This window comes from Panthera tigris, chromosome D2, assembly GCF_018350195.1.
Source record: "Panthera tigris isolate Pti1 chromosome D2, P.tigris_Pti1_mat1.1, whole genome shotgun sequence".
In the NCBI taxonomy this organism is placed as follows: domain Eukaryota; kingdom Metazoa; phylum Chordata; class Mammalia; order Carnivora; family Felidae; genus Panthera; species Panthera tigris.
This window is the reverse complement of record NC_056670.1, coordinates 45,812,465-45,825,909: the sequence shown is the minus strand read 5'-3', so window position 1 is coordinate 45,825,909 and position 13,445 is coordinate 45,812,465. Positions and strand designations below refer to the sequence as shown.

General features: G+C 47.8%; 1 protein-coding gene and 1 long non-coding RNA gene across 6 annotated transcripts in view; one reads left to right on the top strand and one right to left on the bottom strand.

Annotated features, from left to right (window-relative positions):
- Nucleotides 1-1,173: 1,173 nt before the first annotated feature.
- Nucleotides 1,174-13,094, bottom strand: LOC122231736. 3 transcript variants are annotated; one of them, XR_006208974.1, is made up of 3 exons: nt 12,329-13,014; nt 2,922-4,099; nt 1,174-1,780 (listed from the first exon to the last, which is right to left on the bottom strand). It is a non-coding gene; the product is annotated as an uncharacterized LOC122231736 (long non-coding RNA). The 3 variants fall into 3 exon arrangements; XR_006208975.1 differs by lacking the exon at nt 1,174-1,780 and adding an exon at nt 2,026-2,518; XR_006208973.1 differs by lacking the exon at nt 1,174-1,780 and having other exon boundaries at nt 2,877-4,099; nt 12,329-13,094.
- ARHGAP22 (Rho GTPase activating protein 22) overlaps nt 2,761-13,445 on the top strand; it is a 171,070-nt gene continuing 160,385 nt past the window's right edge. For all 3 annotated transcript variants that reach the window (XM_042959992.1, XM_015536606.2, XM_042959993.1), the window contains exon 1: nt 2,761-2,883. In XM_042959992.1, the coding sequence (XP_042815926.1) occupies nt 2,835-2,883 (49 nt within the window). In that variant the 5' untranslated portion in view covers nt 2,761-2,834. The remainder of the gene's footprint in view (nt 2,884-13,445) is intronic.

The following is a 13,445-nucleotide window of genomic DNA, read 5'->3' as shown; positions in this document are numbered from 1 at the left end:
ATGGGGGCCAGTGAGGGGAGAGACCTGCCCAGGGCACATGGCACAGCCAGGACAGAGGCTTAGCACACTGGAGGGCCTCTTTGCTCTGTGATAGCAGAGCTGAGATTGGGTCCTACATCTGGCCAGGATGAGCCAGATAGGTAGGGGCTGAGAAAGAAAGTAAGGGTGATCAGCATGTTCAAGGGGAAGAACTAACATTTTACTCACCCTCTCTCTCTTTCTCCGCCCCCCCCCCCACAACACACATACATGAGGTCAGTCTCATCTATTCTATCCCTACAGCAATCTGCAGTAGTCACTGTATTTGGAGCCCCTCTCCCCACATTGGTCACAGTGCCCTGGCATGTATTCTAGCATCTGTCCCTTTCCTATACCAGCCCAAGTACCTTGTAAAAGCCAAGTCCACCCAGCTCCTGGGATGAGACCAGGTTGGTTTAGCCAATATGTACATCTCATTCCCCAGCCATCAGGACTAATTCGAGGATGAATTTGATTGCCCGGTCAAGGCCATGAGGCAAGAGATGTTTGGGAAAGCAGGGAAGGGAAGCTTCCCAGCATTTCAAAGAGAGACACCAAAAGGTATGTTCTCTCTTCCTGTTAGACCTGAAGGAGAAAATATTAGCTCCTAAAGCTGGTATCCAGCGTTTTTAATAATTAGGAAACTTTGGTGTTTCCTAATTGGTGTGGATGAAACAGATACCCCAGGAAACAAACAGGGGAACTTGAGGGTGGGAGGGAACCAGACTTGGTTGACATTATCAAGCTGCTGGATCCAACCAGGCCTGAAGTCCATGTTATAAGGTCTTTCCCACTAAAGGAGCCAATAAATCTGCCCTTATGTTTTAAGCCAATTTTAATTGTTGTTTTTGTTTCCAACAACTGCAAGTTTCTTACTTGATTATTTTCTTTTGACCAAAGATAATAATGGATACTCAGAAGGTATAAATATAAGGTTGCCAGATAAAATATGGGACACTCCATTAAATCTGAATTTCAGACCAACAATGAATACCTTTAATACTATGAAAGTAGATATTATGTCCCATGCAATTTTTGGAACCTACTTACACTAAAAATATAACTGGGCATTCTGTATTTTTATTTGCTAAATCTGGTAACCCTATTTCAGTAGCATGTCCAAATTCATACTACTAGAAAAAGAAAAAACCTGGACACAGACCCAGAGTTTTTAATTCTAAAGCCCCTGTTACACCAGGTCATGCAAAGGGCTTCTTCCTGTCACTCTTCACTCCCCTCCGTCACCCTCCCGTCCTGTGTGCTAAGAGAACACAAAGAAATGTCACTCTGGGTCCCTGAGGGTCTCCGGGGTGGGTCCCAGCTCCAGAGTTCTCTGCTTGCCACTCTGCTCCTGTAGCTCCTTGGCTGGGCTCCACCCCAGCCTCGGGTTTGGGGCTTTGCTGCTCTCTTCAAGCCGTGTGGCTTCATGGCTGCCAGCTGCTCCCGGTCCCTCCCCACAGGCACCACTTGGCAATTCCTCTGTACGGTCCCTATGCTCCCCTTAGAGAATGACAGCAGCTGGAACTATCCGCAGATGGCCACGACTGGAGCATGATGGCACTGTCCCGATGCAGCCTACTGACAGTGCTATCTGGCAGCCCACAGCCCTGCCTCCACCTCCTGTGTCCGTGATGGCCCGACTCCCTGCTTTCCGGCATCCTGCGGGTGGAAGGGGTCTGCCCGCAATGAATGCGGGCCACGCTTGTTTTATCTGCATGACAGGGACTGGTTCTGTGATCACAAACACGATACAAGCGCAACCCTGCAGAGGCAGGAGAGCAAAGGAGACAAGAAGGGGATTAGGAAGAACATTCTGGTAGCTGTCCTTCTAGGGGTTGCTCCTCGCCCCTGTAAACTCCATATGTATTTCATTTTATTGTTTTATTTTTCAAAATTGACATCCAAATTAGTTGGCGTATAGTGCAATGATGATTTCAGGAGTAGATTCCTTAGTGCCCCTGACCCATTTAACCCATCCCCCCTCCCACAACCCCTCCAGCAACCCTCATAAATATGGAGGATAAACTCCGTATGTATTTAAATGGGATCACAACGCCCCTTGGAACTGCCTTTCCCTGAGATGGCCAAGACCACTGTGTCAGTGATATCGATGGCTGCCTGAATGTCACTTGGCCGTTTTGTAATTGGGATTTTCTTCTCGATTTTCCACAAACGTAAACCGTGCAGTGATGCTGCTGAACAAAAACTGAACAAAAGCACAGAGCTGAGGATCTGCCACTGGGTGCTTTGGGGGTTTGTCTCTCCGACTGGGCACGAGGACCACGTCCTCAGTCTCCCCACGAGCAGGACTGTGGTGCGCACCAGAGGAGAGCCACACTGCGTACCTGCAGGTTGCTGTTTGTAGCATTATCTAGGCTGCGTGAAAAAACACAGCTCCTTTTGAATCCAGGTCAGCTGATGGAAAAGATCGAGCAAAGCATCTGACGTGTGAAGGGCTTTGCTATTTTACTGCCATCATCTTGTTGATGCTCTGCTTGCCCTGAGGGGTAGTTGTCATTATTGTTCCCATTTTACAGACTTGAGGAACTAACACCCACAAGGTCCCGTGACTTGCCCAAGGCCATTCCAAGATCCCTGGGTACACTCCTATTTAAGGGACTAATTCCTCACAGCATGGGTTCTTGTTTGAAATCCAAGAAAACACCAGATAAAGGGCATTCTAAATATATTTCTTTTCTATAGATGCTGATCTCCTGTTACTGGAAAACAGGAATTAGCTTGTCTGCTTGAGGATGTGGTTGGTTCTTTATAAAAAGGATATACAAGAAATTTGCACATAGACTGCCAGCTTCATTATGCTGCCGACAGCTTCCAGCAAAAGAACATTTGCAGCCAGATATTTCGGTAAGAATTTTATTCTATTCTATGTGGAGTATGATTACCTTTGCTCTGGGCTTCATGTTTGAGAGATAGGGGTCACTTGAGGCTGAGAGATGGGGTCACTCGAGGAGCTGTCTTGGCCTCGTGGGCTGCAAGTATCTAGGAGCATCTGTGGTCGAGGGTTGGACACCGGCTGATGGCACAGCCCTCACCCCTGAACTTGGGAGCTGTTCTGTGTCTGTCTGAAACACAGAGCCTTCAACATGACCATGATTGTTGGAGGGATTTGACTCCAGTGACTCAAAGCTCTGTTGACATTCAGAATCTGTAAGGACCGCGGTGCCCAAAGACGGAGGGGGCAAGAGGCAGGTCCTTCACAGGGAAAGCTGTGCATCCTGCTTGGAAGCCATCCAGCCAAGCAGTTAATTCAGAAACGATGAGATGGTTCAGTAGCCCCCATTAAAGTGGCAGGAGGTGACTTAGGCCAAGTGAAACAACCCTCGGGGGGGGTCACATGCAGGTGCTGTGTGGGTGGTCGTGCAGATGCTTCTTGGGGGGATCACGCGGGTGCTGGTTGGGTCGCTGTGCAGTGGTGTTCCATGTTCCCTGGACCTGGACACCTTCATCAGATGGTGCTTGAAATCCCAGATACTAGAGGCAGAAATGCAGACAGTGGTCTTCAACCTTGCTGTACGTTAGACTCATGAAGGAGCTTTTAAAAATCCACAGGTATTTTTAAATACTCGGAGACTGGTCTGGAGTGGGTTCCAGACATCAGCGTATTTTTTAATTCCCAGATGAAACTCATAAGCAGCCAGGGCCAAGGAACCACTAGACCGAAGCTTGGGAGGCCTCAGACCGTACACAGCAGCCCTTGCTGGGGTCTGAGTGGATATTTGTAGGGATGAGGAGTCAAGCTCTGTGGTCACAAAACCAGGTCGCCTGGATCTGACTCTGGGCTGGACGCGTGCTACGGGACACTTCTCATAATGTTTAACATCCTGCGTCTGTCTCCCTTTCTACAATAGGGGTGGGAAACAACTGAAATTAGCCCTTCGTTCTGTTTGGTTCTAACGCATTAGGGGGCTGTAAAATCTCCAGGTATTTTCCTCTCAGCTGGGTTTATAGCATCATCTGATTAGAAAGGAAAAGTCACTTGCTTTTGTGGAAGGTTCTGGCCACCAGATTTTCACGGCATAGCAGATACGTACCCCCCAGCTTCAGAGTAGAGATGATAATTCTTTGGGGGGAAAAAATGAGATATGGCATGAGATACCTGAATTTAAAGAAGCTGATGGAACTAAATTTTTAATGGCAGTGAAATTCACACAACAAAATTAACCATTTTAAACCGAACAGTTAATTCAGTGGTGATTCACACATTCACAACGTTGTGCAGCTTTCACCTCTCTCCAGTTCCAAAGCATTTTCACCACCCAAAAAGAAAACCCCATACCAGCTAAGTAGAGGCTCCCCACCTCCCCCAGCCCTGGCAACCATTGATCCGCTCTCTATCTCTAGGACTTCCCAATTCTGGATATTTCATATAAATGCAATCATAGAACATGTGTCCTTTTGTGTCTAGAGTGATGTTTTTGAGATGGATCACATGGGAACACATATCAGTACTTCATTCCTTTAGACTTAATTTTAAAATCATTATGTGGCCACCAGCAGCTCGGCAGCTTTGTAAAAAACGGGCCAGCCATGCTGTTCCATAGAAGGCTTCTGAAAAAGAGGAAAGTTGGGCAGTACAGAGGAAGCAGTTTCTTCTCATCCTTGGTCTCTCTGGGTCCACCCTTCTGTCTCTCTCCCTTTCTGTTTCTCTTTCTGTCTCTCTCTGTCTCTCTGTCTCTCTCTCTGACTCTCCCCCTTCTCTCTCCTCTCTCTCTCACCATAGATTCTGGAGGAGCCCATTTGGGAGCGGGAGCTTGCTTTTAACTGAAATTAAATTGGGAGACTGGGGGGCAAATGGAAGATCCATCGGGGTAAAGTTGTGCTGCTGTACATTTCTTCACTCTGCCCAGAGTTTTGTCAGGTCAAGGACCTGCCATATACCAGGAAACCAGAGGCCAGCCAGTACGTTGGTCTCCCACTTGGGGAGACCTGTCACCCAGCCATAAGTACCGCCCTCGGCTCCGCGACTTGTAAGTGTTTCCTGTGGCATGACCCTGCCCGTTCTCACCACCTGCAGCCTCTTTGCTCCCCAGCTTCCCACACTGCTGCCCACTGGTCTGCCCAGTTCTGTCCCACGGACTGCTGGATTCCCCCAGTTAGCTGACCCCCCTGGTTCCTCCCCATGGCAGGTCCAAATCACGGTGGGCAGAAAGATGATAACCTCTGCCCATGCTGAGCCAGAGAGTCCAGAAGGAAAGGGAAGGCTGCTCTGAGTTTGGTCATCCCTTCAGGATCCCAGCTCCTTGGCCCACAAGCTAACCTTCAGGACCAAGATCAGGGAGCAGCTTAGACTGGCCATCCTCCATCACAACCCTCTCCAGCGTCCTCCCAACTCGGGCTTTGCTCACTTGGTCTTTCTCTGAAACATCTCCTCTCCCCTCCCTGCTGTGGATGGTGGGGACGTGAGGAAACCACAAGAACCCAGATGGGGAGGCAAGAGTGTGCACTGGGAGAATAGAAGACTCAGAGAGACAGGAACTGAAATCATAGGGAGGGAAGCAGCGGAGGAGAGATAGGTTCATACTATGTCAGACTCTTTTTCATGGGCAAGAGGGAGCTATTGAAGGCTGTAAGCGTAGGACTCTTTAGATCAGAATTATAGGACACCTGAAATGTACAATATTATATGTCACTATACTTGCAATTTCAAAAACAAAGAAAAATAGATCAGATCTGTGGTTACTGGAGGTGGGGCCGGTGGGGGGAGGGTAATTGGGAGAAAGTGGTCAAAACGTACAAATTTCCAGTTATAAGATAAACGGGTAGTAAACAAGAGGGCTGGAATGTACAATGTGGTGACTGTAGTGATATATTTAGAAGTTAAGAGAGTAGAGCCTAAGAGTTATCATCATAAGGAATGATTTTCTCATTTTGTAGCTATATGAGATGGTGGGTGTTAACTAAATGGCAGTGATCATTTCACAATAGACGTAAATCAAACTGTTTTTTGTACACCTTAAACCCATACAGTGCTGGGTGCCAATTATATCCCAATAAAACAGGAGAGGAAGAATTATTTATAGGAAGACTGATGTGGCAGCAGGGTATGAAGTCAGCTGTCACCTAGATTCTTACAAAGACGTCCTTACTGGTCTTCTGACCACGGAAGCCCATCCGTCTCTTCTTAAAATTTGTTTTTTAATGTTTATTTGTTTTTGATAGACAGAGAGAGACAGAGTTGAGCGGGGAAGGGGCGGAGAGAGAGGGAGACACAGAATCCGAAGCAGGCTCCAGGCTCTGAGGTGTCAGCACAGAGCCCGACGCGGGGGGCTCAAACTTACAGACCGTGAGATCATGACCTGAGCACAAGTTGGACGCTCAACCCACTGAGCCACCCAGGCGCCCCCATCCGTCTCTTCTTAATACTGCAGCTGGAATGGGGCTCTTAAAGCCTAAATCTGATGAGTGTCACTCGCTGAGCTCATCCCAGTGGATTCCCGTGTCAGCACTCCATCTGACTCACCATTACCCGTCACTTCATCTCCCATGTCCCCCACTTGCTAGGCACCAGCAATACTGGCTTCCTTGCTACTCCTCAGATGTGCCAGGTTTTTGCATGTGCTCTGCCCTCTCTCTGAAGTGCCCCTCCCCCCAGACATCCACGTGACTCACACACTGACCTCCTTCAGACTTTGACCCAAATGCCATCTTCTTTCAAGGCTTCAACTGACCACCTGTCTGTGTCCCGATAGGATAGGATATTCAGTAACTGAGTCATGGGTCGCCTGACCATCACAGTGACTCAAAGATCCAGGCTGATGAGACAATGATCTCACGTGGTGCAGGTGGCCAGGCCAGGGGGTAAAGGGAGCGACTGAGCTCTAGAAAAGTCTCAGGCCAGCAATAAAATCCTTGGTCTGGAAGTCCTGCATGCCACACTCATTGTCAACTCATTGTCCAACTACCCATAAAGAGTCCAGGAAACATAGTACTACGACGTACCTAGAAGGGCGAATGGGCAGTATTTGGCTAACGGCAGTAATGACCGCACTGTTTGCCACCCACCCCGACATTCCTCTCCTTCTTACCTGCATTATTTTTCTTCACATCATTTGTTACTGTCTCATATGTTTGTGCATTTAACAGCGTTATGGAGGGGTAGGTTGCATAGGATAAAATTCACCCATTCTAAGCATACAATTCAATGATTTTTAGTATATTTGTAGAGTAGTACAATCATCACCATGACCGAATTTTGGGACATCTCTATCACCCAAAGAAGTTCCCTTGGGCACATTTGCAAATAATCCTTACTCCTGCCCCAGCCCAAGGAAACCGTTGCTCTGCCTTTTGTCTTTATAAATTTGCCTTTTTGAGACACTTTATGGAAATGGAATTCTATATTATGTGGTCTTCTGCATGAGGATTCCTTCACTTAGCATAAGGTTTTTGAGGTTCATTCAGGTTCTTGTGTGTACCAGTGGTTTGTTCCTTCTTAGCTGAACGATACTCTGATTGTGTGGATGTACATTATTCGATTTATTGTTTGATGGCCTAGTGTAATGGCCTGTTCTGAAGAAAGTTCCATGTTGCTTGAAAATAATGTACATTCCGCACCCATTGTAAAGGGTGTCCTATACATGGCAATGAGGTCACATGGGTCGATCATGTCATTCCAGCCTTCAGTCTCATTGCTGATGTCGTGTCTAGTTGTTCTCTCAGTTATTGAGACTGGGATATGGAAATCTCCAGCTCTTGTTATTCAACTGTCTTCCATCAGTGTTTGCCTCACGTATTTTGAGGCTCTCTCAAGTGTGTATATATTTATAATTGTTACAGCTGCCTCGTGGCCTTGGTTGGGCAACCAGTCCATCCCTGCACCTGTCTCTCCTTGCTCTTCACCCCTCACACTCACCCACGGTCAGGAAGAAAGGCAGGTATGTTAGTTTGCTCTAGCTGCCATAACAAAGTACCACAGGCTGAGTGGCTTAAATGACAGAAACTTATTTTCTCATCATTATATACACTAGAAATCTAAGATCAAGGTGTTGGCGAGGTTAGTTCCTTCTGAGGCCTCTCTCGTTAGCTTGCAGATGTCTGTCTGTGTCCTAATTTCTTCTAACCAGTTATGTTGGATTAGAACCCAATCTCATGACTTCATTTCAACTTAAACCCCTCCTTAAAGACCCTATCTCCAAATACAGTCACATTCTGAGGTGCTAGGGGTTAGGAATTCAGTATATGAATTTGGGGTGGGGAGGGTGGATACAGTTTATCCCGTAACATCAGGAAAGAGCCCTCTTGTTGTCCTGGGCTGCAAGCTGGCAACCCTGAGGCCCCTGTGCCCCAGGAACAAGGAGGCTGGAGAGAGAGGCTGGGCAAAGCCCCTGGCGAACGTCTAGACAGAAGCTTTGCCAGACACACTGCCCGCTGGGGAGCCAAGCGGAAGCCCACACTTACCCACCCCCAGCAGCAGAACCAAGTAGGGGCTGAGTCAGAGGCTTTCCTTAGGGAGCCATTTTCTTCAGATGATTTCTGTTTCTGCACATCTGGGAGAAGTGATCTGACCCCGAGAATGATTGCAAACTAGCAAACCGCAGAGAGGGCTCTCGGCCTTTCTGCACTCTGCAGCTCCTCCTCCCCTCCAGTCTCCTTTAATGCTGCCCAGCTTTGTGGAGGCAGAGCAGCGCCCCTTGTTGGCCAGTTAAGGAAGCTGAGGCTCAGGAAGTTCCTTGACTTCCAAAGGCACACAGCCAGTGAATGGCAGAGGCTGGACTCAACCCAGACCTGAGCTGACCCGTCTCTAGTGTTCATTCATAGCTGCACCTCTACCTTTAGGGACATTGACCACACCCTTGGCCACGGCCATCAAATCCCTTGCCTGAATTTGGAATGTGCCCATCCAGCTCTCTGCACTGGGTTAGTGGTGCAAACTGACTTCTCTCAACACGTTAGATGGCTGGCTGTACTGCTTGCCAGATAGACCCTAGAAGCAAGGATAGGAGAAAGCTGCATCCTGGTGACCCGGGAGGAAGGTGAAGATGAACATGGCTTTGACTTTCCCATGGCTTTGACTTTCAGAGAGCTGCCCTAAATGCCATCTCACAGTCAGGGCATCCTGAAACCAGCTTTGCCCAGTTCAGTTAACAAATGGTCTTTCCTCCTCTACCCAGATCTCTGCTCCCTCCTCCTTTTAGCCCATGTCATGATCCAGTTCTGGCTAACTTACCAGTACACAGGGAAAATCAACCCTCCCACCTTGCTGCTGACATCATTTTCCCAATTTGGAAAAGATAAGGCTAGTCCTTAGAGAAAGCCAGGCATGGATGCAGATCCTAGGTCCACCACTTACTCTGTGAGCTTATTCAGGTTATATGATCTCTTCATTTGGGTTCCTCACTATAAAAGGGAGATCATGGAAGGCCATATCACAGAACTGTGATCCTTTATAAGGATACTTTATAAGGATTACACACCTAATAAAATAAATAAATACTTAAATACATACATACATACATAACCGATTTCAAAGAAGGGCACATGGTAATTCCTGAAAGAATAAGAATTCCTGTCCAGACAAACCATTGGATTCTGTTGTTAATCTCTGGCTCTGAGCTGTTGCCTTTGGTAATTTTTTGAAAAGAAAGCAGAATGACCAGCTTGTGCCTGATGGAGACTCTGTGTAGGGGGACAAGGACCCCATACTTGGAGTCAGGCACCCCATTTTATTTCTCCAGCATTCAGGGAATGCAAATCCAATACCAGTCAACTGAGGGTCCCAGAGAAAGTCAGACTGTCATAGAGATGAAAGCTCTCTGGGGCCATTAAAGGTGACAAGTCTGGGAAGTTCACTCACAGGATCTCTAATGAAGGGTTGGTAGTTCATTTGGCCACTCAGCACTCAATCATTGTGCCAGGCAGTGTCTAGGCACTGGGGATACAGCTGGTAACAAAACCGATAAAAATGCCCACTTCCTGGAGCTCATTCATCACTTGTTATAATCTAATGGAGGGATCTAGAGGAAGCTGCTCTTCGAAGTCTTCCATGTGGACCAAGGGCCTCTGAGAGGTGAATCAGGATCTTCCAGAGACAGGAAGGTAGGAGGTACAGTAGGAGTTGTTTGAAAAAGAATAGTCATTCTGCAGCAGCTATGAAGTTTGACATGGGAAGAGCGTAGAAATTGTCACTCCCACCCATACAACAAGGAAGACTATAAATGAACTTATAATCAATGATTTTTCTTAGACCCATCAGAAAATTCAAGCCACAGGGCAAACCACCACCTCAAATCTAAAGACGTAGGCAATTCGTAAAATAACAGCCAAGATCAGTCTACCTGATGCAGAAGCCACTAGAATCATAATCTGGTATGAACACTTAAATGCTAAATTTGACTAACTTCTGGAGGCTGAGTGTGGATTCGCTTGAGAGTGAGAAACTCCTGGAAGCCCAGAATTAGCAGGGCGGGGGAGAGGAGAACACTTTCATGGGTTTTGCCTCCAGGAACTGCACCAGAGTCTCAAGATGAAGAATCAAGAAAAATTCCTGTATGTTTTGGACAGGGGAAAGGGAAAAGTAACCACTTGGCAACATGACCAGAATGTTACCCATAAGAAAGTCCTGCCCTCCAAGTAAAACATCTCACCAGAGCCACAGCAGCCTAGTGGAAGGACTCCAACTAGTCCTTCCAACTCCAACTTCCTCTAGAAGTTCGTTCGCCAACTCCAGCTTCCTCTAGACTTCCCTCTCACCGGGGGTGAGGGGAAGAGTGGCCTATTTAATAGTTCTGAGGGTCATAGCCCAGGGACTGAGGCCCACAAAAAGACTGATGATTAGACAAGATTATAAAATGCTTCTCCTCCTCACACCTTCCCAACACATCAGCAGGGCTCAAGTATAACCACGTGTCGCAACTGAAAGAGCTGTAAGACACAGGATCTATTTAGGAAGGAGTTCTTAGGGAAACCTAAAGACAGTAGAGAAGAAAAGAAAATAAGGAAGCTAGAAAAATGGAAGCCTCTGGCACCTAAAGATATGATAAACGTTAATCACAGCACAGTGCCCAGCCAAGTTAACATAAAACCTCAAACTAAGATCTATTTACTTCAGTTTCTGTTGCTCAATACATTAGGTATGGCTTCCAACCAAAAATTACAAAGCATGCTAAAAAAGCAAGAAAAAAAAAAAAAAAGACAGCCTAAAGAGATAAACTAAGTATTAGACAGTTGCATATGTAAGGAGCTTGGAAGTCACCACTCTGTCCTAAGACCAGGTACCAGCTAAACATTGAAAAATCAGCAACTCTTCTAGGATCCATAAGAGAAGGGAGGACACAGGGAAAACCACTACCTCCAAGACTGGGGACAGACAGGCAAGCACAGGGAGTCACCACTTACTACAGCAGGGATTCACATGTAATAGGAAGCCACCCTGGGAACCAGGGCCAGCAAAGCAAAACCTGCAGTGTAACTGACGAATTGCTGGAGGTTCGGTGTGGATAACTGAGAGTTAAGAGCTCCAGGGGAAACCCAATCATTAGGAGAGTCCCACAGTATCTTGAGATTTACCACCAAGAGTTTGACCAGGTTCCCACAGTAAATGTCAGCGGGAGGAGAGGAAAAGGAACCATTTTTGAAATACACCAGAGTGCTCTGTTCTTTTTGTTTTTTTAAAGTTTATTTGTTTATTTTGAGAGAGAACACAAGTGGGGGAGGAAACAAGAGAGAGGGAAAGAGAGAGAGAATCCCAAGCAGGCTCCGTGCCATCAGTGCAGGGTCCAATATGGGGCTCGAACTCACAAACTGTGAGATCATAACCTGACCTGAAAACAAGAGTCAGACACTCAACCCACTGAGCCCACCCAGGTGCCCCAGGAGAGTGCTGTGTTCTTAACAAGGCCTGACCTCAGAAGAAACTAGTTAATCAGAGCCCAACCCGATGGGGTGTTATCAGAGCCTAACTGACTTAGAGAAAGTAAATACCCAGCCCCAGGCAGCTCTAGCCAAGTATCAGAATCAGACTCAGTCACGGCAGAGATTTTGGAATTGTCAGGAAGGGGATTTGGGGGCGCCTGGGTGACTCAGTTGCTAAGCGTCCGGCTTCAGCTCAGGTCACGATCTCACAGTTCGTGGGTTCGAGCCCTGCATCGGGCTCTGTGCTGACAGCTCAGCGCCTGGAGCCTGCTTCAGATTCTGGGTCTCCCTCTTTCTCTCTGCCCCTCCCCCTCTCATGCTCTGTGTCTCTCTCTGTCTCTCTCAAAAATAAATAAACATTAAAAAATAAATAAATAAAAAGTAAGGCGGGGGATGTAAAATAACTCCAATGAGTATATTAAGGACTTTATGACTATACCATGAGTTATGTCCAGTGGCTCTGAGGTAGGGATCAGCATGGAGGAAGTTCACTGGACCAAGGCTGCGGGGAGTCAGCAAGCAGGACCGAGCTGAGGGGGAGGCTGGATTGTGACATAGGTACAACAGGGCGTCAGTCAGCTGCCCACCCAGCTGAGGCTGGGGTGGACCTCAAGCTCTGTGCTCACTTGGGGCGAGAAGGCCAGGCCTTCATACCCACACTGAGCAGCCATCAGAGGCGGCTGCCCCCAGGAAGGGAGGTACCTTAGGTAGGCCGTGAGGAAATCTCCACCACAGGGAGAGGCTGAGGGCTGCCTATCAGTCCTCGGGGCGTCTGGGTTGCATAGCAGAACCCACTACAGGCCATCTCTAGATTCCCACTGGTATAAACTAGGCCGTGAATGCACTTTTCTCTACAAGGTGACGAATTTGAAGGATACACCCCCAGGGGCTGATGTGCTGGGTCAGGGCTGTGCGGTGTGCTCCTCCCTGAGTCTGGTCATTGGGCCACAGCTGCCTCTGGAGGGTGGCATTCCTCTCTCCACTCAGACTCCCCGGGGTTGATGGATGGCAACGCGAGCTCTGTCCCTCCCCTGCGAGACATATGATTGTTGTCCCCACCTCTTACCTGTACCAAAGAAAGTAACTCCAGGGGGCTGCATGGAGAATGAGGAGGGGTTTAAGCCCATTCTGTGATGAATTCCTGTTGGTTATGAATATGCTTTAACTGATATTACTGAGTCCGTGATTTGATGACTTCCGGAAGTCTTTATCCTTTCAGTTTGCTAACAGGGGTCACCACGAGGAATCAGAGGCCTTGAAAGCAGATTTCTGGGCCTACCTGTGGTTTGGGGACCCCAGGGGTGGAGGGTGGAGCCAACAGAGTAAGCAGTCAGTTTCATCACACAGGTGCCATCTGGCAGACTCCTGTGCCTAGTCCTTGGCCCTAGAAAGGGACAGAGCCACCTGGTGTTAGATGCCTCAGCAGGCTGGGGTTGAGATAGCAGCTTAGCCCCCGCTCGCTGGTGGCCTTGAACACATATTTACCACCTCCGGGCCTTTCTTTCCTCCTAAAACAGGAATTAAAACATCTTTGGAGGGTAATATGTGTGAACCAT